This window comes from Falco naumanni, chromosome 4 (assembly GCF_017639655.2).
Source record: "Falco naumanni isolate bFalNau1 chromosome 4, bFalNau1.pat, whole genome shotgun sequence".
NCBI classification, from domain to species: domain Eukaryota; kingdom Metazoa; phylum Chordata; class Aves; order Falconiformes; family Falconidae; genus Falco; species Falco naumanni.
This window is the reverse complement of record NC_054057.1, coordinates 40,648,048-40,675,454: the sequence shown is the minus strand read 5'-3', so window position 1 is coordinate 40,675,454 and position 27,407 is coordinate 40,648,048. Positions and strand designations below refer to the sequence as shown.

General features: G+C 37.6%; 1 protein-coding gene across 1 annotated transcript in view; it reads right to left on the bottom strand.

Moving 5' to 3' along the window:
• Positions 1–27,407, bottom strand: part of LOC121086924 (macrophage mannose receptor 1-like) — a 32,587-nt gene that overhangs the window by 3,869 nt on the left and 1,311 nt on the right. Inside the window, exons 2-26 of the mRNA XM_040591379.1 lie at positions 25,816–26,214; positions 24,819–24,992; positions 24,377–24,535; positions 23,452–23,565; positions 20,951–21,097; positions 19,863–20,045; positions 19,163–19,320; positions 18,649–18,759; positions 17,382–17,497; positions 16,811–16,959; positions 15,583–15,782; positions 15,161–15,285; positions 14,443–14,530; positions 14,116–14,251; positions 11,977–12,015; positions 11,708–11,871; positions 10,514–10,581; positions 9,963–10,063; positions 8,678–8,820; positions 7,403–7,508; positions 6,402–6,598; positions 4,686–4,788; positions 3,799–4,031; positions 2,439–2,604; positions 772–924 (exon numbers count right to left, since the gene is read on the bottom strand). Of these exons, the coding sequence (XP_040447313.1) occupies positions 772–924; positions 2,439–2,604; positions 3,799–4,031; positions 4,686–4,788; positions 6,402–6,598; positions 7,403–7,508; positions 8,678–8,820; positions 9,963–10,063; positions 10,514–10,581; positions 11,708–11,871; positions 11,977–12,015; positions 14,116–14,251; positions 14,443–14,530; positions 15,161–15,285; positions 15,583–15,782; positions 16,811–16,959; positions 17,382–17,497; positions 18,649–18,759; positions 19,163–19,320; positions 19,863–20,045; positions 20,951–21,097; positions 23,452–23,565; positions 24,377–24,535; positions 24,819–24,992; positions 25,816–26,214 (3,732 nt within the window). The remainder of the gene's footprint in view (positions 1–771; positions 925–2,438; positions 2,605–3,798; positions 4,032–4,685; positions 4,789–6,401; positions 6,599–7,402; positions 7,509–8,677; positions 8,821–9,962; positions 10,064–10,513; positions 10,582–11,707; positions 11,872–11,976; positions 12,016–14,115; positions 14,252–14,442; positions 14,531–15,160; positions 15,286–15,582; positions 15,783–16,810; positions 16,960–17,381; positions 17,498–18,648; positions 18,760–19,162; positions 19,321–19,862; positions 20,046–20,950; positions 21,098–23,451; positions 23,566–24,376; positions 24,536–24,818; positions 24,993–25,815; positions 26,215–27,407) is intronic.

Here is a 27,407-nt window from a genome sequence, read left to right as displayed (position 1 = left end):
AAAGCTACTTTTTTGGTTTGCTCAGTCACAGGTCAATGCTTTCATACATACAAGGAGGTGCTGCTAGAAATCCTTGTATTCTCTCTAACACTCAGACATATAGTGCTAATGTATAGGATCTTTCCTGTTTTTACTCACTGCTGCGTCACAGCAATTCTCAGTGAACAGCCAGGAGAAATGAGAAATGAGAAATGTAAAGTGTCTTTTCCTCACCCCTGATCAACGCACAGCTCTTCTCCACAGATCATAGACAGCAGCGGGGGCTGCTTCAGAGCAGGAGCTGCACAGTTGGGTGTGTTTTACTGATTCATGAAAGCTAAACGACTCCTCCAATTCATTTGTTGTCCAGCCAGTAAGATCCAATTAACAAACTGTGCCCTGGAACTAACAAAGGCAATTTTCCTGTGAATCTGTCTCCTAGTTTATGCTGTGTGTGGATTCCCTCTTGTTCGGGGAAGGGAAAGCTAACCCTGCAGTCTGTGCCTTCATGGGACTATAAAAGTATTTCTCTCCCTAACCACTTACTGATTTCCATAAAACTAGTAGGAATTTAATATTTTTGAGATATTTGTATTTCAGCTGGTATTTGAGATATGAGATGTTTCTGTCTCTGGCAAAGTTTAGTTCTGTTGTGAAAAAGCATGCTCAGAAAAGCAAGCTAAAAAGCATTAAGTTTGAAGTTTTAAAGTAATTTAAGATTTGCTTAGCAATGTCATTCATTATTTTATGTAATTAATTACATCTTCATTCTTTCTAAAACAAAACACTCACCTAGTCGGGCGCATTCCTGATGAGCTTGAGACCAGCTCCTTTTCTTGGAGGCCTCAAAGTAATAGCAGTGACCATGGAAAGGTACCCAAGATTTGTGTCCTCTTGATTCAGGGCATTTTCCAGGAAGTTGTGGGAGCTCAGTAGGGGCCATTACTGATAAGAGATCAGGTAGTTGGAAACAAGTTATTTTATAAAATTTGTTTTTCCCTTTATACTACTAAGACAAAACTAAACAGACTGTATTAGGTTTTTCATCATAAAGGAAATGAAGCCTGTTCTAAACAGAGCTTGAATATGGCTTTGAGTGTGTGTTTGAGAGCATATTTTGCTTCACATTTATTTGTCAAGGTGATTAAGAAGATGCAATACTCTGTAAGAAGTATAGATTCTGTCTAATGAAGATTTTTGTAATTAGTCTAGTTGATAAAATATCCAGCTGGTTTTCTGGCATAAGTATCTGCCTAATTGGTTAAAACTGCTATTTTTAAAATGTCTTCTGACACTTCATTCTCATTGTTTGACAGGATCAAAACCTTATAGCAGAAACTGTGATTGTGAATGGAAGTGTGGTTATAACTAACCATAGCTTGCAGGACTTTTTGTTAAACTGCATCCTGAATATATTCCATAGTCATTGATATAATAGGAAAATTTTGATTGAGAAGATAAATGCAGATGGAACGAAAATTAAATGTTCTGCCAATTACGTTTTCTTTGTGTGAGTCTTCTACAGTCTGTTTCTTCCCCTATTAAAGAACATTCAGCACTCAAATTAGATTTCCAGAATATTGAAGTAGAAGACATTATATATCAAAACCTGAGGATTTTTGTTAAATTACAGCATCTTAGAATGTAAATTGGCATGCAATTTTAAGCTTTCTAATGATTCAAGATCTTCCTTAATGTTGACAAGAATAACATAGCTAAATTGTGAAATCATATTTATACTTATTTCCTTATAAATTATAGAAGTTGGTGCTTGGAAGGCTCCTCAGGTGGTTATGTAATTCATCCTTGTGCTCACAGACGACATGAAGTTGATATATAATTATGTAATTTCTAACAGATGTTTGTCCTGTCTGTTCTTAGTAAGCTGTGGTGATGGAGATTCCCTGACCTGTCCAAAGTATTTATTAAAGGCTTCTATACTGATAAAATTAGAAGTTTTTCCTTGCTGTATTTAAGTCTTCTACTCCTTTTTAACTCATATGAGACATAGGGAAAAATTTAATTCCATTCCTTAGGGCTCATTTTTAATATTTAAAATTTATAATCTTTCTCTTAGTCCTTTGTCCCACTCTAATTATAATATTTCCTTTTAATTCTTGTTTCCTGGTCATCTGAAAATCGTTGACTGAGAGCCTTTTCAATCTTCGGTGCCTCAAACTGGAGACAGAATTTCATCTGATGCCTAATCAAAATAGATTTCATAGCAAGTGAATGACTTTAAAAGTTAAGAAATCAATGAGTATTCAATCCTTTATTTCTTAAGCTTCTGGTAATTATGATTATGAATTTATTTACTGGGAAAAATTTAGAACTAGTTAGCTACTCATGTCTTCCTGTATACTAGCGTATAAACAAGTATTTTCAGTGGCTTATTTTATTTAGCACAGTTGATAGATCTACACACCTTCTAGTTAAAAGACTTATAGGTAATTGCTTACCATCCGATTTTTTACAGACAGAAAAGAATTTTTCCTTGCAAGAAGCTGTCTTCCAGGTGCCGTCAGTGTCTAGGTAGACACATGCTAATGTCTGTTTTGGTTCCCCGCTGGACCACTTGCTGTAAACAAATCTCCATCTGTCAATCCATTGATACTTGCCATTGGTCTGGAAGCAAAATCCATACAGTAATTTCAAGATTGCTGTGAAAGATGTAGCTACTACACAGGATCTATAATAGGACTCTCATGTAACCAGTATGGAATCATATGCTTACTAATGCCCCTTTTTGTGCTTGTAAATGCTAACTGCAACAAAATGTACAGTGTCTGTTATTCACAAATGTGAATGCAGAATGTTTTTTTTTCTGCCCTCCAAAAAGTATCTAACATCAATTCAGAGAATTTTTCCAAGTGTTGGGAAATGGAAGGGAAAAAAGAAAAGGGGCATGAGGGAAGGCATAAAACTGGGAATCAGGTAAGACATGATGTTGGTACAACCACCCAAAGGTCGGTATGCAAAATGGGAGTGTGAGTGGGAGTGTTCTTAATAAGCAGTGCTGGTCGCCATCGCTTTTGTTGCAGTTAATTGTGACTGTGATTCATGGGGAAGAGTGTAGCATATCAAAACACACTACCATCCAAATGTTCACCCTCTCCTGTCATACAACTGATGTAGACATCTCACAAACAGAAAGGATTTTTCTTTCCAATAATATCCTAACTTCTTAATGGAAGCAATTACACCAATTGCGTTTTCAAATGAAAAAAATTGTATCCATTGTTCAATATGTACTATATCATATAGCCTCCAGATTTTTTTGCCTAATTTTTGCTTCTATTTCTGTCCACAACTGTATTTTGCTACTACTACCATAAATACAAGACTACTATAGTAGAAAGTGTGAGAATAAATGCACACGTAAAAACTATTCCTTTGCAGGTCACAGATGTGCAATGTAAGATACCATGTCAGTGATCACTGAGGTACATAAACACATGGCAGGAGGGCAGGAAGCATGTTGTTCCTGAAACATCTTTTAGATTAAAATAAACTCAAAATTTGGGAGATTTTACAATTTATATTCAAGATCCTTTAACTGACTCCACAAAACACACAGCATTGTTATATCCTGGTTTGCAGCAGCATTTCCTTGTGCTAGCATGTGAAAGTTCTTAGTTCATTAAAATCTCCACTGTATGAGTCTTACTTGAAGAGCTGCAGTGTAAATGGGTAGTGTACTGATGTAACATGCTGTTTTCAGCACTACACTGGCAGAAATTCCAGGTTACAAGATGAGAACATAAAGAGATCAGGTCCAGTGTCAGCTTGACTACATGCATGTAATGTATGTGTTCTTACCGCGTTGCTGTTAAGACCAATCCACAGAGGCTCTCCATATTCCTGTGCAAGTAAGAATAACAGTGCCTGGGTATATGGGTCTAAAATGCTGGCAAGTTCTGAGGCATTGTTATTGCAGTTTTTCTGTGCTTCCTCCCAATTCATTTTGGAACGGGTGACAGAATAGCTAATGCCACTAGAATGGCCAGAAGCAAGGTCCAGCACTGTTGCTGATGACTTAAAGAGTTCAGGATCTGTAGGAACAAGGAAAAAACCTCACCTCAAGATCTGGAAGCCACATATTTGACTTGGGTGACTGAATAACATCTTCAGTATTTACAGACCTAGTAGAAAATCGCTAATGGAATGGAACACCTTCTTACTAGTTTTTTATAAGTAACAGATAACTTCAAAACAGCAGTGAACTTTCTGGGTGAAAGAAATACCTTGGAGAATTTTGAATCGGTAGTCACAGTTTCTTATATTGCAGATGTAAATTCACCCCATCAGTCAAAAATAACACACGTACCCTGCATGTTTTCAAAATACTCTGTGGCTTAGAAGCATTGTGACTCTCAGGTTTGTTTGGGTAACTGTAAAACTTATCAGTTATGATAATGTATAATCATTATAAACTTATGTAATTAAACTGTTCATGGTTTTTAGCTATTTATTTACACTTTTAAAAGTAAAATCATTTTGCTTTCCTAAATTCTGTTATTTTATTTATCATTCTCTTCTCCAAAGTAATGCTAAGTAACGCTGGCTGGAAGATGGGCCCTTAAGTTTTACTGATCCTTTACTTTTTTAAAAAAAAGAAAAAGATAACTAATGTAAAGCACATTAAACAAGAAAAGTGATTTTAGTCCTTATGTTAAAATTTTCGAGATTAGTGATACAGAACTCACTGCTATTCTTCTGGCATATATACCCTCTGGATGTATAACACTCCTCATTGTTCCACTTCCCTGTGTCATCAGCATGACCTCTTTTCAAAGAAACGCAATCAAACTGTTGGAGTAAGGGGAAGAGTATGAATACATTGATATTAGATGTTATAAAACAAAGCGCTGTAACCCTCTGGATAGTCTCACTGCTTTTTTCTTTGAATCCTGTTATTGTAGGGTTTGTATTGCAGCTCTAGAAACACCTTCCTTTTATCCTTTCCTGTCCTTTCTGGCCTCCCCTGTGGTTGCTACTATCTTATAAATCTTTGCAACCTTCAGCTCAGCTTACTTGTTCATGTGGTTTTTTTCGAGGAAATGTACTTGAAAGTCACTGTTATTTTCAAGAACTTTCTGTCACACACTGTGTCTCAACTAATAAGTGTCTGTGAGTACGTTTTTTGAAAAAGAATGAAATACAAATAAATTTAGGTAATGTTTTGTATTTGGCTTGCCAAGCCAACTTTAAATAGCGGTTATTCTTGACAGAATCATCTAAATTATGGTCCTTGACAGAGTTATCATCAGCTCTAATTCTTAGAATTTCTCTTTCAGCTACACCAGGTAGCTGAGTGCTTAAGAAGTTGGAACTTCAAGTTTATTACAGCCTGCCACAGCCTACTAGGCTGCCATGTGGAAACTTTAGGAACACCTGCTTTAAGTGCATTTTTATTCTAGTTTCTTAGCTTGAGAAACTTTTTGAAGTTATTTCACTCCTTTGAAAAAGAAGCCTCTGAAAGAGATAGCTGTTAGTCTCTTGAAGGTGAAGGAGGAAAGTAGAATGTACCTTTTTACATTACTTTTCCCCCACAATATTTCCCAGGAGCGTTATTAGAGCTGCAGTAGAGCTGTGTATTGTGCTGCATTGTATATGTCTTCCTACATGCCTTAGCTAATAACTACATGGACAAGAGCAAAATGAATTGGCTCAGGTGCAGATGAAGCTGGTTGGCTAGAGGTATGATTTCTGGGTTCTCTAGAGGTGTGGATACCAAAAAGAAGGAAGAATGGACAGTGTGTGAAATGACAGTGTGAAGGACAAGTTCTGAAAGCAAGACAGGGAAATAAATGGAAGAAAGGTGATGTGGGTGTGCAAATCAGTGTATAACACTATTTTATTTACAGCATTCTGAGATATAATTTCACTGCTAGCAGTGGAGAGGGTGTGATTGGTTTAGAAAGTAGCTGACATCTATCAGCAATTCAATTAAAAATTGAAATAGGGGAGAAGTAGAAAAAAGTTGAACTCTTTCCTCTTGCATCCTCTCTTCCTTCCTTTTCAAACATCAATTCACTTGCCAAATGTGAAAATATTTCCAGCATGTGTTAACTTCTAAAATTCTAATGTTGCATTTATATTCTCTGCAAAATGAACAGCAAGTTACTATGAAAAAGAAAATTTTATTCAACCAATCTTTATTCAATCTGTCTATTGCTGCAGTTTCATGAAATTTGTTGGCAAAATTGCAGCAATGCCATTTTGTGCTCTGGGATGGCTAGAATACTCAAACATTGAAATTTTTTATCCCTAATCCCAATGTAAAAGTAGACGAACAACTTTGGGAGAAGGCAATGTCTGCAGCAGCGAGCAGTTTAAGTGATATTGCTCCTCAATTTAACTTGATGGTAAATGCTAAGCAGTATTTACTGTCAGTATTACCTGTTACTCAGTAGTATTACCTGTTGCAGATTGTGGCCATCTTCTGGATGCAGGCTGGGATACAAAACGGGTTCTACAAGTTTTGGGGAATCTGGAGCCCAGTTTGTGTAGGAGACAGCACTTCCATCAGCCCAGACAAAGTTGAGTTCACTTAGTAGATCATTCAAGCCAATCCAAGGATCATTTGAAACATCCTTCAAATGGTAAGTGAGAAAAGCTGGGGAAAAAAGCCAATAGAAAGAAGATGAGCATGTCACGTCATCAGTTGGACAGCTCATAAACAAATCCTTAACTATTTTGTTCATTAAAGTCTTGTAACTTGTTTAGTTAGTGTTTGATCAGAAATTTACCCAAGTTCCATAACCTTTTTCAAGGTTATGCCAAGCCTTTGCCTTTGAAAAATCTCAAAAAGTGAAAATATTTGTAACTATGAAGCAAGATTGGAAAGAGTAAAGAGATAAAAATCCTGCCTGACCACCATGTAATGAGTTCACTTATTTCAACACTCAGGATGAGCTGATTTCCTGATGGAAACGTGTAGCTGTATACAGCTGCAAATGGCAGCCCAGGAACGTAGGCAAGGTGAAAACGTGCCCTCCTTTGACATCCTACTGCTGAATTAAGTTGCAGACTTTAGGCAGCCATTTTGGAGAGTTATATATCACTTTGTATTTCTGGTAGCAACAAACCATGGATTCCTTTTATTTCTCTGTGTCTAAAACTGCAAATGCCAGGTCTGGATTTCTTATTTTATGCTAATTCATACCCTATAAATAATGTAAAGCAGTTTGCATGGAACCCTTAGCATCACTAGCATGCCCTAAACAAAGGGTTCTAGTTCTTCTAAAAACGTTTCATGCCATGGCCATATAACCCATGTTGAATATACATTATAAAATACAAACAGTTATATACTGTCTTTTTTTGCCATGTTCTGTGCAGGAAATGACCACTGTATAAATGCTGTCTATATAAGACTGGATAAATGCTGTCTATTACCTAAAGGGCTGTTGTACTATACCTTGTACTTTTTCATTATGTATGCTTGCTAAGTTTCCTCCAAGGCTTACACAAGTACTTCTTGCAGTATGCCAGTATTCGTAGGAAGAGCCAAAAATTTTGTAACACTAGAGAAAAATGAGTATAGGCTGTTAGTGAGTGACAGCAAAAGGAATTTAGGTTTGAATTACACTAGTTCAAGTAAAAATTAGCCTAACTTGTTCCCACAAAATAATTGTCCAAAGTTGGCAGGGACTCAGCTCTGGAACCAAGTCAAAACCATTAAAAAAAATTAAATTTACTCTGTGTCTTTCTGTGAGGGACTGAGAAAATCACAACAAAAACAACCATTTATAAATCACAGTAGGAGTCTGTCTGATGAGAATCTAATGGGTTAACTAAATCAGAAATTTTTAAGAAGCCATCATCATCATTAGTAAAAGACAAAGTTCTGATTCTATAAGAAAAGCCTAGCACAGGTTTTTATGTGGAATCATCTGAACATTCTGAAAAACATTTTGGACCTAGAGCCTATGATCAGTGTGGTTTCATGTGTGTATTCAGCCTTTTTCATTTTACAGCTCTTTTATTAATGAAAGAATATGACTCATGATTTCTTAAAAATTGCATAGTCATCACATTACCAGTACACATTCACCCTGACATGGTTTTGGTAATTAGGAGTGTGCCTGGTGTGCCCTTTCCATGTTTACAGCTCATGTGCTGCTCTGTACATGCCAGTAGCACTGTCAGAGAATTATCTCACAGAGTTTATGGAAAATAGCAACTCTGATGACTGTAACAAAAAAAAAAAAAAAAAGTATACCAGCATAAACTCCACTGGTGTGAGTATCCATGGATGCTTTCATAACAATGTTGTATAGATTAGAAAACAGAACCCTTGCTTAGTAAGCACATCACATTTGCCCCTTTTGGGAAGAGGCAAGCATTATATTGAAGCCTGTTTGGAAAAATCTGTCCTTATTTGTGATTTCTTCCAGCTCAAATGACTCATTTTATGCTATATTTGGTGCTTTCAGTTGAATTTAGGTCAATTTTTTTGAAAGTAAATACAATGTAATAGCTTTTGCAATGTATCTCAGATGACCACATCTCAGGAAGACAAATAAAACCTGTAAAATCACCATTTTGCAGGAATTAGGCAACTGGTTCAATTTTAAATGCAACTTTGGATAATCACTGCCAAAAGTTATCTGAGAGACTAAAGGCCTCTTGTATATCTTTATGTACCTTCCCAAGATCTATTATCATTGTGCTTAGATGAATGTTATCATACCTGATTTTTAAATAAAAGCCAATCTTCAGGACATCCTCCAGGAGTTGAAGGTACTGCTGAAGGAACTGTTGTGTTTCTAAAACTTCTGTGCCTCTCACAGATATAGCCATTTGAAAAACCACAGCTGACATCATTCCACAAGCCTGAAATCAATTTAAGTACAGATAATAAGACACTGAGTAAGGTTGAAATCTGTGGGAAAATGAACTGGCTTCCATGCTTCTGAGTTCAAAAGCAATCTGCCTGGGAAGGTGAGATACTTCAATTCAACTCTACCTCCCATCATCATTGCCTACAAGAGGACTTTGGTCCTACCCTGACTGTGATCTCACTGCAATTACAGAGACATGGTGGCATAGCTCATGACTGGATCGCTACATACTTTTTAGGAAAAACTGGCCAGCAAGGAGAGGGGATGGGGTTGCTCTTTATGTGAAGAAGCAACTGGGGTGTTTCGAGCTTTCCTTGGGGGTGGATCCACAATGAGTCAAGACCTTATGGCTAAAGATTAAGGGGCCGGCAGACATGGGGGACACTGTTGTGGGTGTTTGCTGCAGGCCACCTGATCAGGAAGAGCAAGCTGATGAGACCTACAGACAACTGGAGGTAGTTGTCTATCACAGGCCCTTGTTCTCATGGGGGACCTTAACCTCCCTGATACCTGCTCGGAAAGACAACGCTGCTAGGTTCATGTAGTCCAGGAGGTTTCTGCAGAGCACTGCTGGTAATGTTTTGACACAGGTGGTGGGGGAACCAAAGAGGTGAGGTGTGCTCTTAGACCTCATGTTCACAAAGAGGGACTGGTTGCGGATGTGGCCATATGAGATGGCTGATATGGCAGTTCTGTGACCTCTGAGTAGAAGCCATCTGAACAGCTTTGTATACGAAACATGTATATGAAACATGCAAGTATAAAGTAACACTTCTGTCAGTGAAAACACTAAAAGAAGTGAAACTCCATATATGTTCTATTCCTTTTCTAACTATTCTCTAATTATTTTTTGAAAGACCAATTTGCTGTTGATTTGAATAGAACATATTGTTTGTGCAGCTGAAAAATCAGTGATCAAATTGTTCCTGCATTCCCCACTAAAATCGATTTCTTACATTCAATTTTATAGCTAGTATTGCCCCTGAAGAAACCTCAGATATAATTACGATACTTTATTATGCATATATTCCAAAATTTCTGGGAAAGAATGGATTAAAGCTGGAAAGATATTTTTAACAAACAGGGGAAGAGCAGTACCCATCAAAATACTTTTTAAAAGGTTATGTGACTCACCATCCCTTTTATTTAAGACCACACAATTTTCTTGACCAGCTGCAAAGTTGGGCTCACCCGGTGCCCAGGCTGCATAGTGCACTGGGCTTCCATCCATCCAACTGAAAAAAACCCCGAACAAAACAGTAGCGGTTGCTCAGACAATGTTCATGGAACAGTTTGGAAAAATCTACCTTAACATGCTAAATATATATATTAAAAACATTACAGCTAAGTCTGTCTGTAAATTGAGTTTCCATTAGGATTAAAAGACCTTAGATAATGAAAACCTGCATCTCAAGTCAAAGAACAAAAACACATTTATTTTTAACACACATTATCTATGTACTCATAGCATGTACAGCATCATCAGCATCCCTATAAAATGCTGTTAAAACCAGTGTTTTTACAATGTAGTTAAACCAAGGGAGAGCACACATTTCAACGTGTAATATAACTCTCTGAATCTGTGTTGAACACCCTAGCAGTGGTCTCTCCCTCCAGAAGGAACTCTGGCAGTACCAAACATCTACGACCACGTTTTAGGATCTGGGTGTAGCTTCTTTACCTACCTAAACTGTCGATCAGCATTCTGAAATAATCCTATGAGATATGACTCCAATGTGCCATTTTTTAAGATCTAAACACAAAAAATGTATTTTTAGTTATTGCTTTCTAATATTTAGTAGTTATCGAATATGAAGAAGCATAATTTTTGTGCTATGGAAGCAAATAGAGGAATACACATTGTACCACATGTAGTCACCAGAGGGGTCTCCTGTTGACGTAAATACCATTCAGCGCATACTTTTGCTTTATTATCTTTATTGCTGCTTTCTCAGTTTTGGCTTCATTACTGGTATGATCAAAACTTTCAAAGCTGTACTCTCAATTTAAAAAGAAAAAAGGAAGACTTGAGAATAAAATTAGTATAAATTTTTTTGGTACTTTCCTGTTCTTATGCAGCTGTGTAATTCCTGCGTGTCAAGCTGTCTGTCCTCTCTTCCTTTCGTATCCTTTCCCACATAATAAAAGAAAGCATCTAATAGCGTGAAACAGAAAGGAGGTTGTGTGGCTACTTTGGTATTAGTAAACCAAACAGGATTATGGCAAAGGTTTGAGGCACCATCCATGCTATTAAATTGTTTGCATGCCTCTGCCACAGCTTTGGCATGTGCCCATCAGAACCATCTCGCAACAGATAGACATTGCCCTTGAAATACATTAGCAGTTTTGATATGGGTTACAGGAAAACTAATTCATGAAGATCCTAGTTCATCAATCCCTGACCTGGACCGGGTTAAACATCTCTTTGAAAAGTTGTTTTGTTCAGCAACATGATGTGGGGTGTGACCATCAGAGCTACACTGGCAGTAGCCTCACATCTATATGTTACACTGAATTCTAGAATATGATATTCAGATGAGGGGTAACCACCCTGTCAAAAGGATAGTTTTCTCAGTATACACCTGATTTCCCTGCTCATTGCTCCTTATATATATTTGGTCATGGGCAGAACTCTATTTAGATTCAAATGTGCAAGAATATACCCAGCCTAGTAAATGGTAATTTTTAAATTTTTTTTTTAATTAATTTTCCTGAAGAAAAGCTCTGTTCTGTAGAATGAATTTTTTTCACTGACTATTTTAAACTACTTCTAATAAAATGTAATATTATGCAACAAGCACATTCTCTTGTACTTCACAAGCATAGGCAGCAGGGTATATCAGCCATATATTGCACAACATAGCCAAATTTCCTCTTACGCATTTCCACAAAAATTTTCTTTCACTATTATCTTCAATAGTAGCAAGATCTCCATGATTGCTTTTGCAGAATGTTCTGGCTTTCTCCATAGGGATCTTTTCTGTACTGAAAAAATACTGTTTATCTCCTTTTGTAATCCAGCCATCTTCCGTGACTTCATACACTGCAACACAGAAGAGGAATCTCTATATTCTTCACAGTTCTTACACAAAGCTGGTGTTATTAGGTGATATCACCCTTTAGATAGAGAAAATAAGCAGAAGCTTACTGGCAGAAGGGCTCAGAGGTTCTGCTTTCAAGGGTGTCCCTGCAATGAAATGGGAAAAAAATTAGTATGTAAAATGTTTCCCAAATATTGAGCCACCATAAATGTTCAATCAGTGGAAATTATCTTAACGTCTATCAATTTTTCATATTTTACAATTCATTGCACACTATTTATATAGTATCTTTGGTGCAGGGAAGAAATTGATGTTCAGGGAATTACAGCTGCATTGCAGGCCTACATCTGTGTCGTGGTACATTTTTGGTAATTGCTTCTTGTACACCCTGAATGTTGCCTAAATTAGATGGCTGAAGTTAGTCTAAATGAGAACTTTTTTCTGAAAGAAAATTGAAGAGTGAAAATACTTTACTTCAGTGTTGGTATACTTTGCACAATAATAGGAGACTCTTTGTGGTCACTGTCTTGAATCTGAACAAGAAATTCAAATACTAAACAAATTTTAGCTTCAAAGTATTTAAAATTTTATTATTAATTTCTTCATGAAACATTTTTTTCTGTGAAATTACTTTGTGACAAATCGCATTTGACTGAAAATCCACCAGCTTTTCAGATATAATTTAAATGAAAAATTTCCACATCACACAGAGTGGGATATTGGAGCAAAGGTTCTCTAAACATGCAAGGTCAAGAGATACAAAAACTTAAAACAAACATCACCTTTATAACTTTTTTCCACAGGAATTCATTATAATGTTTGTGTTCTGTATGTGTAATTACATTAAATTAAGTGTATGATGCACATGCTAGGGTTAATAAAACAACTTGCTTTTAAAAATTAATCTCTTGTATGATTGGTTAAAAGATTTAAAAGAAAAAAGTATAGATCTGTTATGAAAGTACAAAGTATTAGGACTCTTTCGGCATCTTTCGGTGTGACATTATGCACCGATGACCAATGATACTAATTTCTTTAGGCTATAATTTCTGCCATTCATACACTAATAATAATTAAGAGTATACAACTACTATTGTCACATTTGCTAATGTTTTTCAGTTGTGCTGATCATGCAAGTGAAGACTTAACAAAGAAAGTTACCAAAAAAAGGTATCTTCACAACATCTCTTTGAGATAGATGTCTATGACTATTACTTTTTAAGTATGAGAAGGTGAGACAACGTGCCTTGGTTAGAATCAGATTATTTTGAGTAATTCACCAGCACAGAAATAATCTCATTTAGAAAAGTATCACTTCAAACATTAACCCTTAGTGCTTGTGTGAAGAATCCCAGGGAGCCACCAAAGCAACACTTCTGTTAGTCTTGAAAGTAAAATATGTAAATCGATACAAAGCTATAAATGATTCCTCTCTTATTTCACTGCGTAGCTTTCTCAACAGTGTTACATTGGGGGAGGGGCGGGGGAAACCCGCAAGGGGTATAAATGATGATTTTGCTACTAGTATGACAGGAAGATGTGAGCCTACCTGTTGTCTTAAAGTATATACATTTTGAAGCTTAGATTACCATCTTTTCATTACAGAAAGCCTGTTGTTACAGGAGTTTCTTTACATGTCATCTTACAAAGAGAATAATTCCAGTATGCTGGTAGTCTTGTTTAAACTATAGTAGGTGACTAATCATAGAATCATTTGGGTTGGTGTGTCCTTGTGTAGCATTCTAGCTATACCTGAGCGGAGAAGTGAAGTTTCATTTCACAAAGGATATGGAAATTTAAAGTAATTTTTTTTTTTTCCCTCCCTCTCTTCCCCCTTAGCCCCCAAACTGGTAATTCCCTACAAGTGAAAGTTCCAAGAAGCACACACTTTCATGTCAGTCATAGCTTCTGTTTGACAGAAATTTGTGCAGAGCAGTGGATTTTACCAGGCAATCCTGAGATTGCTCTCACCCCATTTTCTGATTCTATAATTACATAAATAAGTATATTTTCAGTAATGCTTATAATATTTTTTTCAATGAAACAAAAAGAACATTTATCATTATCAGTTGAAACATATTCTGAAAGTATTTTAAATGTCTTGATCTATGTTTCCTTATGCAAAATTCCTGTGAAATCAACCAAAGTTTCTAGCAACATGTAACTTGTGGAAGTTTCTATTTTGATAGAATGGGATTCAGCTTAAATGTCTTCCTAATGTGACTTCAGAGGAAGAAGTAACCTACCTTTCTTTATTTGACAAATCCAGTTATGACTGTATTCACAGTGCACCATAACCCATGACATGGAAGGCTCGTCACTGATTGCTCCACAATATTCAAACTCAGTATTCTGAAAATAATGATTTTTCTTATAATTCACCTACAGAAGAAACAGAGCTTTAGTTTTTATTCTTATCGTACAGGGGAAAAAAAAGTTATACTCTGAAAGGAAAGAGAAGTACAAAGAAGTTTCAAACCACTCATTACTTTTCTTCTACTATGTGGCTGTGGAAACAACTCCAGCAGCAAAAAAGTCAGATCAGAAGAAAACTGGCAAGGTCAAATACTCACTGGTGATCCATCACTCCAGGAAAACCCACCATCAGGATCCAAACACTGCAAACCTATCCAGAAAGGCTGAGATGATGGGGATTTTTTTCTACAGTGAAAAAATGTATCATGGAAGAAAAGGACGTTATGTGGTTAGCTCTGATAAATTTTGCAAGTTACATAGGGCAATAACTCTCACACTTCATTTAAAGACTTCAAGTAGAGCAGAAATTTCAAAAACAACAAAATACTCTTGGTCAGCAAGCTCCCATTAGCAAGGGAGTGAAGTTCACACCTTAAAATTTTCTACTTTGCAAATTATTGTATTGAAAACACAGTATGTTTTTTCTTCATTGATGCTGTGATTATAGTGTTCTTTGAGAACAGAAAATGTTCAGGTTTGTTGGAAGTCACAATTTAGTTTTAAAATGGTTCAGTGAACAAACTTAGAAATTGGTCTGAAGGAGAAGCATTCAACCAGTTTGGTTGTTGGGTTGGGTTTTTTTAATTTAAACTATTTGCAGATGATGACAAATTTTAGGAACTCCAGAAATGTCTTTGAAAATAGTACGTGTATTAAATATTTTCTCAGTTCTTTTTCTTAGGACTATAATGATAAAGAGATATAGATTTTCAACCAATTATCACAGGAGCAACTCAAGAATATTATAATTTATTCCTACGTAATTTCATATCTAAAAGAGAAAAAATATCAGTTATTAGATATTTTGTTACTTACACTACTATGTTTTCTATCACTGTTTGCTCTTTTCCACTTCTAATTGCAGCCAAGTCTCCTCCTATTTCTCTGCAGAAATCTCGGGCTTCAAACCATGTTTTCTTTTGGTTTTCTCTCACAAAAACCTATAGATACAGGTAGAACAATATGTTTACAGCATGTTAAAAGTAAATCTGCTGACTACCCGGTATAAGCAAAATAGGAAAACATTCCATTACAATTGTAATACATAATATGGATTGGAGTATGCTAATTAGATAAATTTACCTATCACTGATAGTGATAACTGCAGTGGTTTCTATGAATAGTTGTGTAAAAGCTTACTACATTTGTGCAATAACGTGCCGTTCTCTGAGGTTTTGATGCCCTATTTGGTTATCTTCTGTCTCATGAGTAGGATTATTGGGGAAAATAGTACTTACTCTGAAGCATGAATTCGTACTATTGCTTGTATCCCAACCCCAGGGACATTTAGACTCAGAAACAGTTTCAGGAGCAAGAGGAAGAGTGATTTTTTCAGCTAGTTTTTTGCAGATAAATTTTGCCTTTACTTCACATTTCTGAACATCCCAGAGTCCAGCTGCATTTCCAGTCCTTAGGGCAACACAACCAGCTTCATTCCCTTTGTGAGATATAAAAGAAAATTGAAATGTTTTGTAAAGTGGTTCCCTTGACATTTTTACAGCTCATGTGATTAATTTACAGAAGACTGAAATACTAAGTGTAGGGTCTGCTCAAAGGAGGAGCTTTGTAAAAAGAGGAAATGAGCAAGTGGAGTCCTTCATCATCTTCCCTCCCCTTTGAAAAGCTTTACAGGTACATACACAACACCTTGCCTGCCTCTTTCCTATGCTACTCGCTGCAAGGATCTGGCAGCCTATCATCCAAGCTGAAGGGGATTTCACCCTTTCTGCTGAGCTTGATTTTGCCCTTGTAAGCAGATGAGGAGCCAGAAAAGAAATATTTTTCATAGCATCATAGAAAATCATGGAATTATACAATCATTTGGGTTGGAAAAGATGTTTAAGATCAAGTCCAACTGTTAACCTAATACTGCCAAATCCACCACTAAACCATGTCCCCTAAGTGCCACATCTACACATATTTTAAATACCTTCAGGGACAGTGACGCAATCACTTCCCCAGGCAGCCCGTTGCAATGCTTGATAACCCTTCAGTGAAGAAATTTTTCCTAATATCCAATCCAAGCCTCCCCTCATGCAACTTGATGCTGTTTCCTCTTGTCCTGTCACTTGTTACTTGGGAGAAGAGACCGACCCCCACCTCACTACATCCTCCTCTCAGGCAGCTGTAGAGAGCAGTAAGATGCCCCTTGAGCCTCCTCCAGGCTAAACAACCCCAGATCCCTCAGCCACTTTCATTAAGATTTGTTCTCCAGACCTTCACCAGCTCTGTTCCCCTTCTCTGGACACGCTCCAGCACCTCAGTGTCTGCCTTGTTGTGAGAGACCCAAAACTGAACACAGTATTTGAGGTGTGGCCTCATCAGTGTATCAAAGACACCAGTGTTTCAAAGGCAGGATGTTCATATGTGCCATCATGGATGTGTTTTAACAAAGTTGGCAAACATTTTAGAATTATAACACATAAAGTTCCTTATTAGCGTAAATTTACTCCAGTGGCAGAGTACCAGGCATTGCCGCGTTCCAGTTTGTGTACAGAACACCTTCACCAGTCACCCACTTGAACATTCCTTGCTCTTCTGTGTCTGAAAGACCAATCCAAAAATACTTCTCAGAGCTCAGACCAACAAGGCTGGTCAGGTAGGCTTGCTCGTATCTGGAATGACAGGAGTCAGATGGGTATTAAGCCTAGCTTTCCCTTAGTCTGCTGTTTCTCACCATCCTAAATTGCACAAGACTAGAATGAATGGAGTCTCCATTAGGTTTCCTTTCACATGGACATATACTGCTGAACTCCGTACCAGATGGACTAGATTCAATAGCAGGTGAAGCTGTGCTATACTGAAAAACTGCTTCTTACAGAACAGGTCTGTTCCTTCAGAGTAAAGTACTGGAAAACATGAATGTGTAAAATATATTTAGTTAGAAAAGATATACTGTATTTATTAATTACGTTTTTTCCTCCAGAAAAAGCATTTTTTTTTCTGATTTCACATTTTTTTCCAAAAAGTTCTCAACTTTTCTATAAAATTCCAATATTATTGTATTAGTTATACAGTTTTAAAACTCTTTTCATACCTGTCTCTTATACTTGTTAAATAACCACCGCTCCTTTCACAGATTTTCTTTGCTTCTGAAAATGTTACGGAAGTATGTCCTACCAGGTAGCAGTAAAAACTGTGTCTTTCCCAGCCCTGTCAAGAACATGTGAAAAATACTTGCAGTAAAAAGAGCATATGGTATAGTGCTTGAACTTCAATGTATATTCCTAAATCAACATATTTTTAATATAATCAAATGCAATAATGTGTATTCGTTTGAATTCCAGTGGACTCGTGGAAATTAAGATTAGTAAACATCTAGAAAGAAGAGATTTAATGCATATGAGTCCCCCTTTTTTGAAAATTAGTAACTGATAAATGTTAACTGATAAAAATTCAGAGGCATACAGAATGGAGAGTGTATTCAGAAGCAGGTGAATACAGTACTTCCTTGCTCAGAACTGAAGAGAGTAGTCTGTGTTATAGTGAGATGATGATTCAAGTTTCCTGATGTTTCTAGGCTAAAAGAACAGTAACTAGACTAACTAATTGATTGAACTCATGAGCTCACCTAAAAAAGTCTGACTGAAGAGTTAGCATAGAACTATTAGAAAGCAAAATCCTCAAAATTACAGCTCAATTCCAAATCACTTTTCCCTTCTGTAGCAGCTCAAGATTGATTTGCTTGCTGAACCCAAGAAAGGTAAATAAAATCTGTGTTCAGTATTTGGCTGCTGACTAGATCCATCTAGCACAATGAGTCTCTGCTCTGTTCCCCATATGAGGTTGTCGGAAATGTTACTAAGTGTAGAGCAGTAGTAATTAAGAAAGTAAAAGAAGTGGCAAGGAGAAGAAAAAAAGCAGTAGGATACAACGACTTGTTCAAAACAAGTTCACTCATAAAAGCAATTTGATTGTTTTGATTTGGCTTCAATAGTGAAATATATCATCATCTGGCATCATGTCACATAGTCCAGAAATGGTTCCCCATCTTTACTGTGTCTTAGATAACCACAGATGATTGTAGAACAATATAACAAATATGCAGAAAACTGCAGTAATAACTTTAACCTCTTTCACAGACGATTCTGAGAGATAATGGGCCTGACTCATATTGGCTAAAAAGATTTCAAAATAACTTTATTTTAAATAAGGGAATGTAGTGAAAATGATCACCCTGAATTTGATGTACAATCACATTTCTTAGTGGCCGGGGTGGTGGGAAGGTAGTTGCAATGTCAAGTGGAGCTTGTGAAAACAATAGATTTTTGCTAACCAGGTTCTTTGTTACACTTTTTTCTTACCTTCAGGCAGGCAGGATCAGTCTTTGCCATCCCAGAAACCCCTTGTAGTGGGTCTCTTCTGCAGATGTAACCTAATTTTCTGTCACAGACACTGTCTGCCCAATATCCATCCTAGATGCAGTTTGGGAAGAGGTGGAAAATAGTGAGGCAGAACCTGTTCCCTTTAGGAATGTTACTGGTTTTTTTAAAAAATATTGTTTCAACGGGAGAATAAAGATCTGTACTTTTTAATGAATTCCACGTATTTGTGCTTAATTGTGAAGTTATGCTAAGCTAATTATGTGTCACAGGCAGACTAGTAAGATTTCTTGGCATATAATGCAACTCACAATCAGACATGAACATTTACCTAGTTATCTCTAATTTAATTTTAAATTTAATTTAGAACAACCATCTTTTTGAGTGGATAAAGATACCATTCCCTGGTTTGTTTCTAAGTTGTATTCAATAAGACCCTAGAAATAGAACCAAAAATCAAATAGTATAGTGCTACACAAACATAGAATGATTCTACCTCTCCTGCCATAATGACGCAGTCCTCTGGCCCATTGATTGCGTGAGTTGGTTCTCCAGGCAACCATTTGGTATATGTCACAGGAGTCCCATCACTCCACTCAAAGTACATTTGAATGTTGAGGTCATTCAGACCAATCCACAGCTCATCCACAGCTTCTAAGAACAGAAATTTACCTGTGTTAGTACCCAAGTTGAAACACTCCATAGGGGCAAGATATAACTTATGAGAATGAGCTGAAATTGTCATGTTACAATACAAACTCCTCTAGATTAAATGACAGTGGAGTTTATTTTAAGGTCTAATTCACATTCTTTTTTTTCAAGAAGTCAAAAAATGAGATACCAGCAGGAAATGAGATTCCTCAGCTTTATCAGTAAAAGTCCATTACTGTATCTACAGCTACAAGGTGTCTGAGGCAGGTAATCAGCCCAAATACTGCAAAACCCAGAGCTGTTATTTCCTTTATGCAGTGAAAAACAAATGAAAATCAAAATGAGAAGAAAGAAAAAGAAAACTAAGAAAGCACTGATAATTCTTTTTGTGGTTTTTCTGGTGGTTGGTTTTTTTAATCTACGTATCTGTGGGCTTCCCTATAAATATTCATTTCAAACAAGATTATTATTTTTTAAACCCTCCTAAGATTTCTAATGATATAATTCTCTGTTTGTACCAAATACTGCCCTGTAGAAATACTCACTGTAGCCAAGCTGAGACAGTATGAAGCCGTGCTCCTCAGGGTTGTGGATACTAGCTAGATTGCCACTGCTCTCATTGCAGGAAGTTAGGGCTTCTCCCCATACTCTGGGGTCTCTATGAATCATGAAACAGTGCTCTCCATAGGGCAACCATCCTTCTGGGCATTTAACAGGTTCTGCATCCCCTAAAAATCAATAGATGTTTCACATTTTTAAACTTGAATAACTGCAATTACATTTGAAATCAGTTAATTAACTGATTAGAATGAAAATGGAGTGATTATAAACAAGCAGTACTTCTATTAATTCCTCATACATACAAAATACTTTAGTCTGTTTGCTGTTGCACACTGTACTTCTACAGAAAACTTACTGCGTTTACACAAAACAGGAAAATAATGGAGACGGTAGTTATTGGGCTCCAGTAGTGTGAAATGCTCACTTTTGGAGAGAGGAATATTTTGGAATTCCATGATCAGTGTTTTCATACAATATACCCCATCCAATTATGTTTGTGTATATTTCATAAAGGCATTCTTACTGTAGCACAAGTAATTCATTGCACGTGTGGCCTTCCATACTAAGTGTCATTAAATAAATCAGAAAGTGTAGTAGAAAAGTAGTCTGAAGGAACTTGCTCTTTTTTTGCCATCTTTCTATGCTACAGGCCATCCCACTGAGAAGGTGGTTTACGCCTATTGGTGCCGTCTTTCTGAGCCTTCTGTGATAAGCCTCGGTGTTTTCATTAGTATGCCCTGCAGGAAGGGTGAGTCATCTCTAACTTTATTTTCACATCCATGCAGTCCATGATAGTTTTGTGATAGTGTGTGGCTTAGACCAGTGCCTCTGGAATTGTGAATAATGACATGAAATAAAAACTGCTTGTGTGGTTACTGGGTTCCAGGAACATTTCCAGTATGTACATGTATTACATTGCTTAAAGAAATGACAGTATGCTTTGTTCTGTGCCACTCATTAAAGCAGAAGAACAAATGATAATGCTTTTTCTTTTATTTTAAATAGCCATGAAGTTTCATTTTAGTGACACAAATCCTGTCTTTATCAAAGGGTTTTTATTTGCTTGGCATACCTGATGGAAGAATGAAAGGATCCAATGTGGAGTTTTCCTTTTTACAGATATAGCCAAATTTCAGCTCACATGGCTGGTTTTCCCATTTAGAATCTCTTCTGGGATTTAGTACTGCACAAAGTTTCCCAGGCTCAGGCTCAGGGCTTCCTTCATAGAATAAAAAACCAAATTATGTATAACATTTTTTATGTCAGCAGCTAAAAGAACAATTTACTTCCAGCCTTTTCATGTGTCAATTACGGACTCATGACTTCATTGCTACATTTATTTTTGTACCAGAGATAAGGAAATGTAATTTAGAAGTACCCATCAAAACATTTCTTTAGATGCTTGTTGCATAATTCACACTTTCCCCCATATTTGATTGCAGGATAGCAGTGTCAGAAATTAGCCATTCCTTTAAGTTTTGTGAAAATCATTGGGTTGGACAGAAGACAAATTAAACTCTGAGCCTGCACTGATGCAAAGGCTGCAGCACCTTTCCTTGCCCCTCCACCTGTTTAATCATCCTGTGCATAGGGGTCACCTATATATTCATTAAAGAATATGTAGCTCACAACCAGCTGCAGAATGTTGCCCTGTGAGTAGGTGCTGGACTGGAAAGTTCAAACATTGAAGGGGTGCCTGGTGCTGCTACAGTTGCAACGCCATATACAGACTGTAGGAAATCAGAGTTTGTAGTTTCACAGCTCATGAAACATCTAGTTTTAGACACAATTTGTTGTCAGGACCAAGTTATGTTAGTAGGGCTAAGTAATGAGCTTAAAACAATCAGTTACATTCATAAAATCAGAGGACACAGTTTGGGAGGTAAGGTTTCTGGACAGGAACACAGGTAGCATCTTAACATAGTTTATATTCAGACAAGGAATTCTACAGACGTGAAGAATGAAGAGTGTTCTTCAGAGTAAGAACTATCAGCTGCTAACAATAAAAAGAAAACTGAAAACTGGAGCTCTAGCTCTTCATTGTAGGGCTAAATCAACATCACTGTATGGATATTATTTGTTAAAAATACGAGACAAAAGCAAAAGCCACCAATCTGTGGGACACATAGTTGAGCAGAGTGTGGTGGGAACCTAGACTGGGCAAAGCCTGAAAGGGTAGGCTTCCTGTTACGGGAGCATGTTAAATGGCTTCTAGTTTCTAAAGCTGTGTTTAGCAAAGCACAAAAATAATAATATGGAATCCCTAAAATAAAAGGCATCTCTTCTGGATGAGGCATATCAAATCACACGTGGAAACAAATTTCCTCATTTCTACAGTGCCCTTGCAGGTGAGTCTTTCTATGTCAGGTTCTGGTCCAGCAGCTTTCAGTGCTGTGCTGGAATAAAAAAGTTCCGCTCAGGCCCTTTGTTAAGGTCCTTTCTGCATGTCCATTCAGCAGCTTGGCTGCAGATTTGCTCCTTGCTGCAAGTGGAGCCTCCGCACATGCCCTCACACTTGCTCTGTGTCTCTCCTCTGCCTGCCTCTGCAACCAGCCTTCCAGCAGGTTCTTCAGGACCGCTATCCTTGGGGAACAGGTGATGTTTTCTTCTTCTCAGAGAGCTCCACAGTGTGCTGGCTGACTTCCCCTTCCCTGCACGCCGCACCCCCGGCCCCCCTCCCCCCACACAAAAAAGAAAAAAAAAAAAAAAAGAAAAGATACAATTTATAATAATTTTTCAGTGAATTGGAAATGTGTAGATTAAGTCGTCATAATAGCCGTCATGTGGAGATACGGGAACTCCAAGGGTGTGGGCTGCTTGACCTGAAAGCCAGCTGTTCTGGCTGCTCTGCTTCATTGCAAGGCTTAAGGAATTTAACCAGCTCAGCAGAAGGTAGAAAATCCTCTACCAGACTCAGCAGCTCTGGGCTTTCTCTTCATCCTCTGCCAGATAAAACCAGGTTGGGAGTGCCAAAGATTCCCCAAATACTTGGGGAAGGCCAAAAGATGGAATATATGTGCATTTACTCAGCAAGCAAACATTCAGCATTTGCTGCAACCAGCTATTGCCATGGCAATCATTAAGCGACTTTCAAAGATAAATTGCCAATACTGTCAACTGTATTTAGTCTCTCTTGAATGTTAAAGAGGAGAGATGAGGAAAAGCATAAAAAGCAAAGGGAAGGCTTTGCAAGCCTGATGCTCACTGATGTCTCAGTCCATGCAGGATGCCGGGTCTGATAACCCTTTTGAGAACTGAGGAGACACAGAGCTTTTAACTGACTTGAAGGCATTCCTAGTATGCTACAGCTCAACTAGTGCTTCTCACTTTATCAGCTTCTGGGAGGACATGAGTTTTAAGCAGAAGAGGACAAGCTCTTCTGCTTGAAACTCCTTGTAATATATCCAGTGAAGAAAAGCATCATTCTCAGCTTTTTAACCTCACATATCTCATAAGCCTGTGAACTCCATTTCCTCATGTTCGTGGGGAGTAGTACAGGACTGTAATTGACATGAATTCATCATACTGATGGGAAATATTAATTCCAAAAACTGTTAAAAAAACAATTACTACCTGGTGCCCAGTTAAAGTATCTGAAGGGAATGCCACCGCTCCACTGCCAGCCGCTGTTAAGTTTCAGACTGTTGAGCCCAATCCAGAGAGAGGATCTCTTGTTTTCAATCAACTCTAGGAAACCAAAAGGGTTGAATTTTAATGAGATTTGTTGGGAAATGCTCTGCATTTTCAGAGTTTGGAGGAATATAATAAATGCCTGCTTTGTGATTTCTGAGTTCAGTACAGAATCCATGGTTACTGGTAATAGACTCAGTTTATTGTGTAGAGAAAGGGTAGAGAATGGCAAAAGACTATTTTGCCTATTAGTTTATTCAAATTTAATTCTATTCTACAGTTATATGTAAGCAATAAGCTTTGAAAACAGAAACACTGAATTGCTATAGTTAATACTTACGTTACAAGTTTGCCTGATTGTGATGCAGTTGATACAGGGCTTTCATTCCACAGAGCCTATGCGTAATTCCAGAAAGCCTTTAGATTTTTAATAGTGTTTAGTAGTATAACATTTTTATGGTATTTCCAAAAATCTCTTTCATTAGCCATACATGAATACTGATTTCTTAACAGAAAAGGCATAGAATGACTGCCTCCTATAATGATGTTAGGGTAAGGTCCCTTCCTGGCACCTTTCTGGTGCTTTCTGCGCTTGAGCCAACTTTTACTTACTTAGCTGGTAATTCTTAATACTTTTTGAAATAATAATAATAATGATAGAAATAATTTCAAATAGCAATTCTGCAACTTACAAAAGTTCCACCTATGAAAAGCTTACTTTACAGTAATTGTGCTGTTTCTCTAGCAGTACATACAGCATTTTCACAGCAGATATTCGTTGTACCGTGATTAAAGCACTGAAACATTTGTAACCAGTCAAAACCCCCTCTTTGACACCGTTTTCACAGAGTCTTTCGTATTAACTCACCTCTTAGATATATTTGTTCATGTATCTCTGGGACACTTAATAATTCTGCCTTCTGCTGCTGGCAGCTCTTCCTTGCTTGGTGCCACGTGAGAGCTGACTGGTAGTTTATCTGGTAGTAGGTTCCTGTCAAAGGATCTGTACTCCAAAATCTGTCATTGTCTGTGTGAAAGGAGATTTAGTTTTGCAGCTTGTTATAAACATCTTAAACAAAATGTTATGACAGAACTTAACTGCAAGCGTACTTATAAAATGAAATTCTGGAGCAAATACGGCTCAGACCCACAAGGTCTGTAAGGAATGTTATGGCATGACTGAAACATTTTTGAGTAAAATAAAATCATTACAAGGGTTTTCCTTTCCATGTTATTTACAGCATCTCAGTATTGATATATTTAACTAATAGTGTTGTGTTATAGCATCGATGTCAACATTTGGGACTTACTGCCAGTTGGACAGAACCCGTACAAATGGTCTGTGTCGAAGTCAGGAGTTGTTGCACACCAGAGCAAGCCATCTGACCTGCCGGCAGCCGTGCACCCGGTGTACCATTTACCACTCAGCTGGAAGGGGAAGGCACACGGAGCTCCGTTGGCATTTCCTAACAGTGTGAACAGATCTGAGGGGGCAAAAGAGAAATTATAATATAGGTATGGGATCTGGGAGACTGAATACTCTACATATCTGTACTCTCTGTAAGACTATGTGGAGAAAATGTTACGAACGTTACACCAGTGTAACTGGCCACCTACTGTCACCAGCAGTGCCTCCCAAGGCAGTTCACAGTAGGTCTTGCAGTTTACCATTCGCTTATGATGTCACCAGCTCTAACAGCTGGAAATAGAGCAGTTTCATACTGTAGACAACTATGAAAGTCTTGTAGTGATTTTTGTCTCATATATTTACATGTAATTTTCTAAAAATAGCATTAGCTTATCACGTAGCTTAACTTCCCAACGTTCATTAAAAATCAATCATTGATTTAATTGTTAAATGTTCTGGGATTTTTGGCACCTGAAATCTTGTAGAGCACTGATTGGTAGTATGCATGGAATTATTTCCTTACATTTAATATTGATGTATTAAACTTACAAATTTTTGCCTTTCGTCCAACAATACTACTACAACTTCACTAGTACTAATATACAGTTAAATAAAGTGCTTTGATTAAAACTAACAATTAAAAACATCCTAGATTCTCCGTTAAAGAAAGAAAATACGTATTTTTTGCACATACTTCATTCTGTCTGAAGCTAAGCAGCTGTGCATCTCCAGGATGGTTGAACACAGGCCTGATAATTGAACTAATCATCCCCCAGTCTGCCATTGCCTCAGGAGAAACAGTTGACGTTAGACTAAGGGGAGCAGAAATCAAAGGACTCTATCTGTGATAGCAAACAGGTGGATTCAATACACCATCTGCATTAACCTTTAAACATTACCTTCATGGCCTTGAGAACACAAATCATCCATGGTTCCATAGATCTTCCATTTATTCATTGTTGCTGATCCTGTGTTCAGCATGACATTGTCTTCTTTTCTCTTGCCAGCACTAAGAAATAAATCTTCCCCTTGGATTGCCAAGGTGGCATTTCTGCACTCCCATTTCTGGAATTCATTTTTCTTGTTGCATGGGTACAAAGAAATTTTAGCCTGGTTTTGCTTGTTGGCCACTCCCAAACATTGTGCAAATGCCATGCTCATCACCTGGTGATCAGACACCCACCTGAATTTTTGTGACTTGGCGTTTTTCTTGCAAGCAGCTGTTGTGACTGCATGAGAACTCTGAGCAATTAAACAGAGCTTAGTATTCTCATTGTATATTAAAAATATTTTGTTGTCTGTAAAACAAAATCAGAATTAATGTGTTTAGGTTGAGCACATGGTGAGTGTAGCTTTGAGGAAAGGGATGTGCTGTTGATTCTATTCTGATCTGATTCATGTCTGGAGAGTGTAAATCTGAGTCACTTTTGCAAAGATCAAGCAGCATTTTCAAGACTTTTGTTTCCTTCTGGGAAGGAAAAATAAGTGTGGCTCACTTAAATACGTGTAAATACAACACAGAGGAACAAAAGCACATAAAATACATTATGACATCTTCAAAAGTGTCATCACTATAATGGAATTCTCATGAATTTTCTCCTGAAATACACATTTCTTTCAAGATTTCCAGAAGAGACTTTACTGAAGATTTGGAAGTTTGCCATCACTTCATGCGGTGTATATTTAGCTCATGTTACACACTTCTCCATGGGGCTGCATTTGTTCTTAATAAAGTTAGTGAGTGAGGCTTCTGCGAGTCTAGCTGCTCCTTCTGTAATTGGCATGTCCTGTTATGGTTTGGGGTGGGTTTTTTGGATGAAAAACTGTGGAACTGTGACTTGTTACGTTGTCCTGTTCTAGTACCCTCCCATTAGTATGTCTGTCATAAGAAATCAGCACCAGTCATGCAATCGAATCACAAACATTCTCACAAGAACCAACACCAAGCGGTATATAGAGGTAAAGATACTACAGGTGTGTGCCTGTGTGCTGCGCATTGTTATGGAAAGACAGTCTATGAACACTGAACGCGCTAGCTAACACTCCCAAAGGATCACAGGCAGCCTGATCTAGTAATCCCTCAAGCCAAGCAGGCCCACCGGGAAGGGCTGCCCAGCTCTGCTGCTGTACTGCTGCTGTGTAAAGCAGGTTGTTCAGTGCTGGGCACCCGCCTGTGAACACGGCTGCCTGCTTTTCAAAATGTCAGCTAGCGTACAGTTCCCACTGGCTTTGGGTCATGAGGGAGTGAAATCTGGACTACAGGGAATATTCTAGGACCTGTGGGACAAGAGGGCAAGGCTTTGCCCTTCAGTTCTCTGTGTCTCAAATCCCTACCTGGAAACAGAGATGTAGCATCACCCCTGTATCCGAGAGAATAACCATGTAAGGGACAGGGAGATACCCTTCCAAAAACTAAAGTAAATTTGTAGGACAAGGGTAGGATGTTAGGACACAGCCAATGTTGAGTAGTGCACAGAGCAGAAAGTGTCTG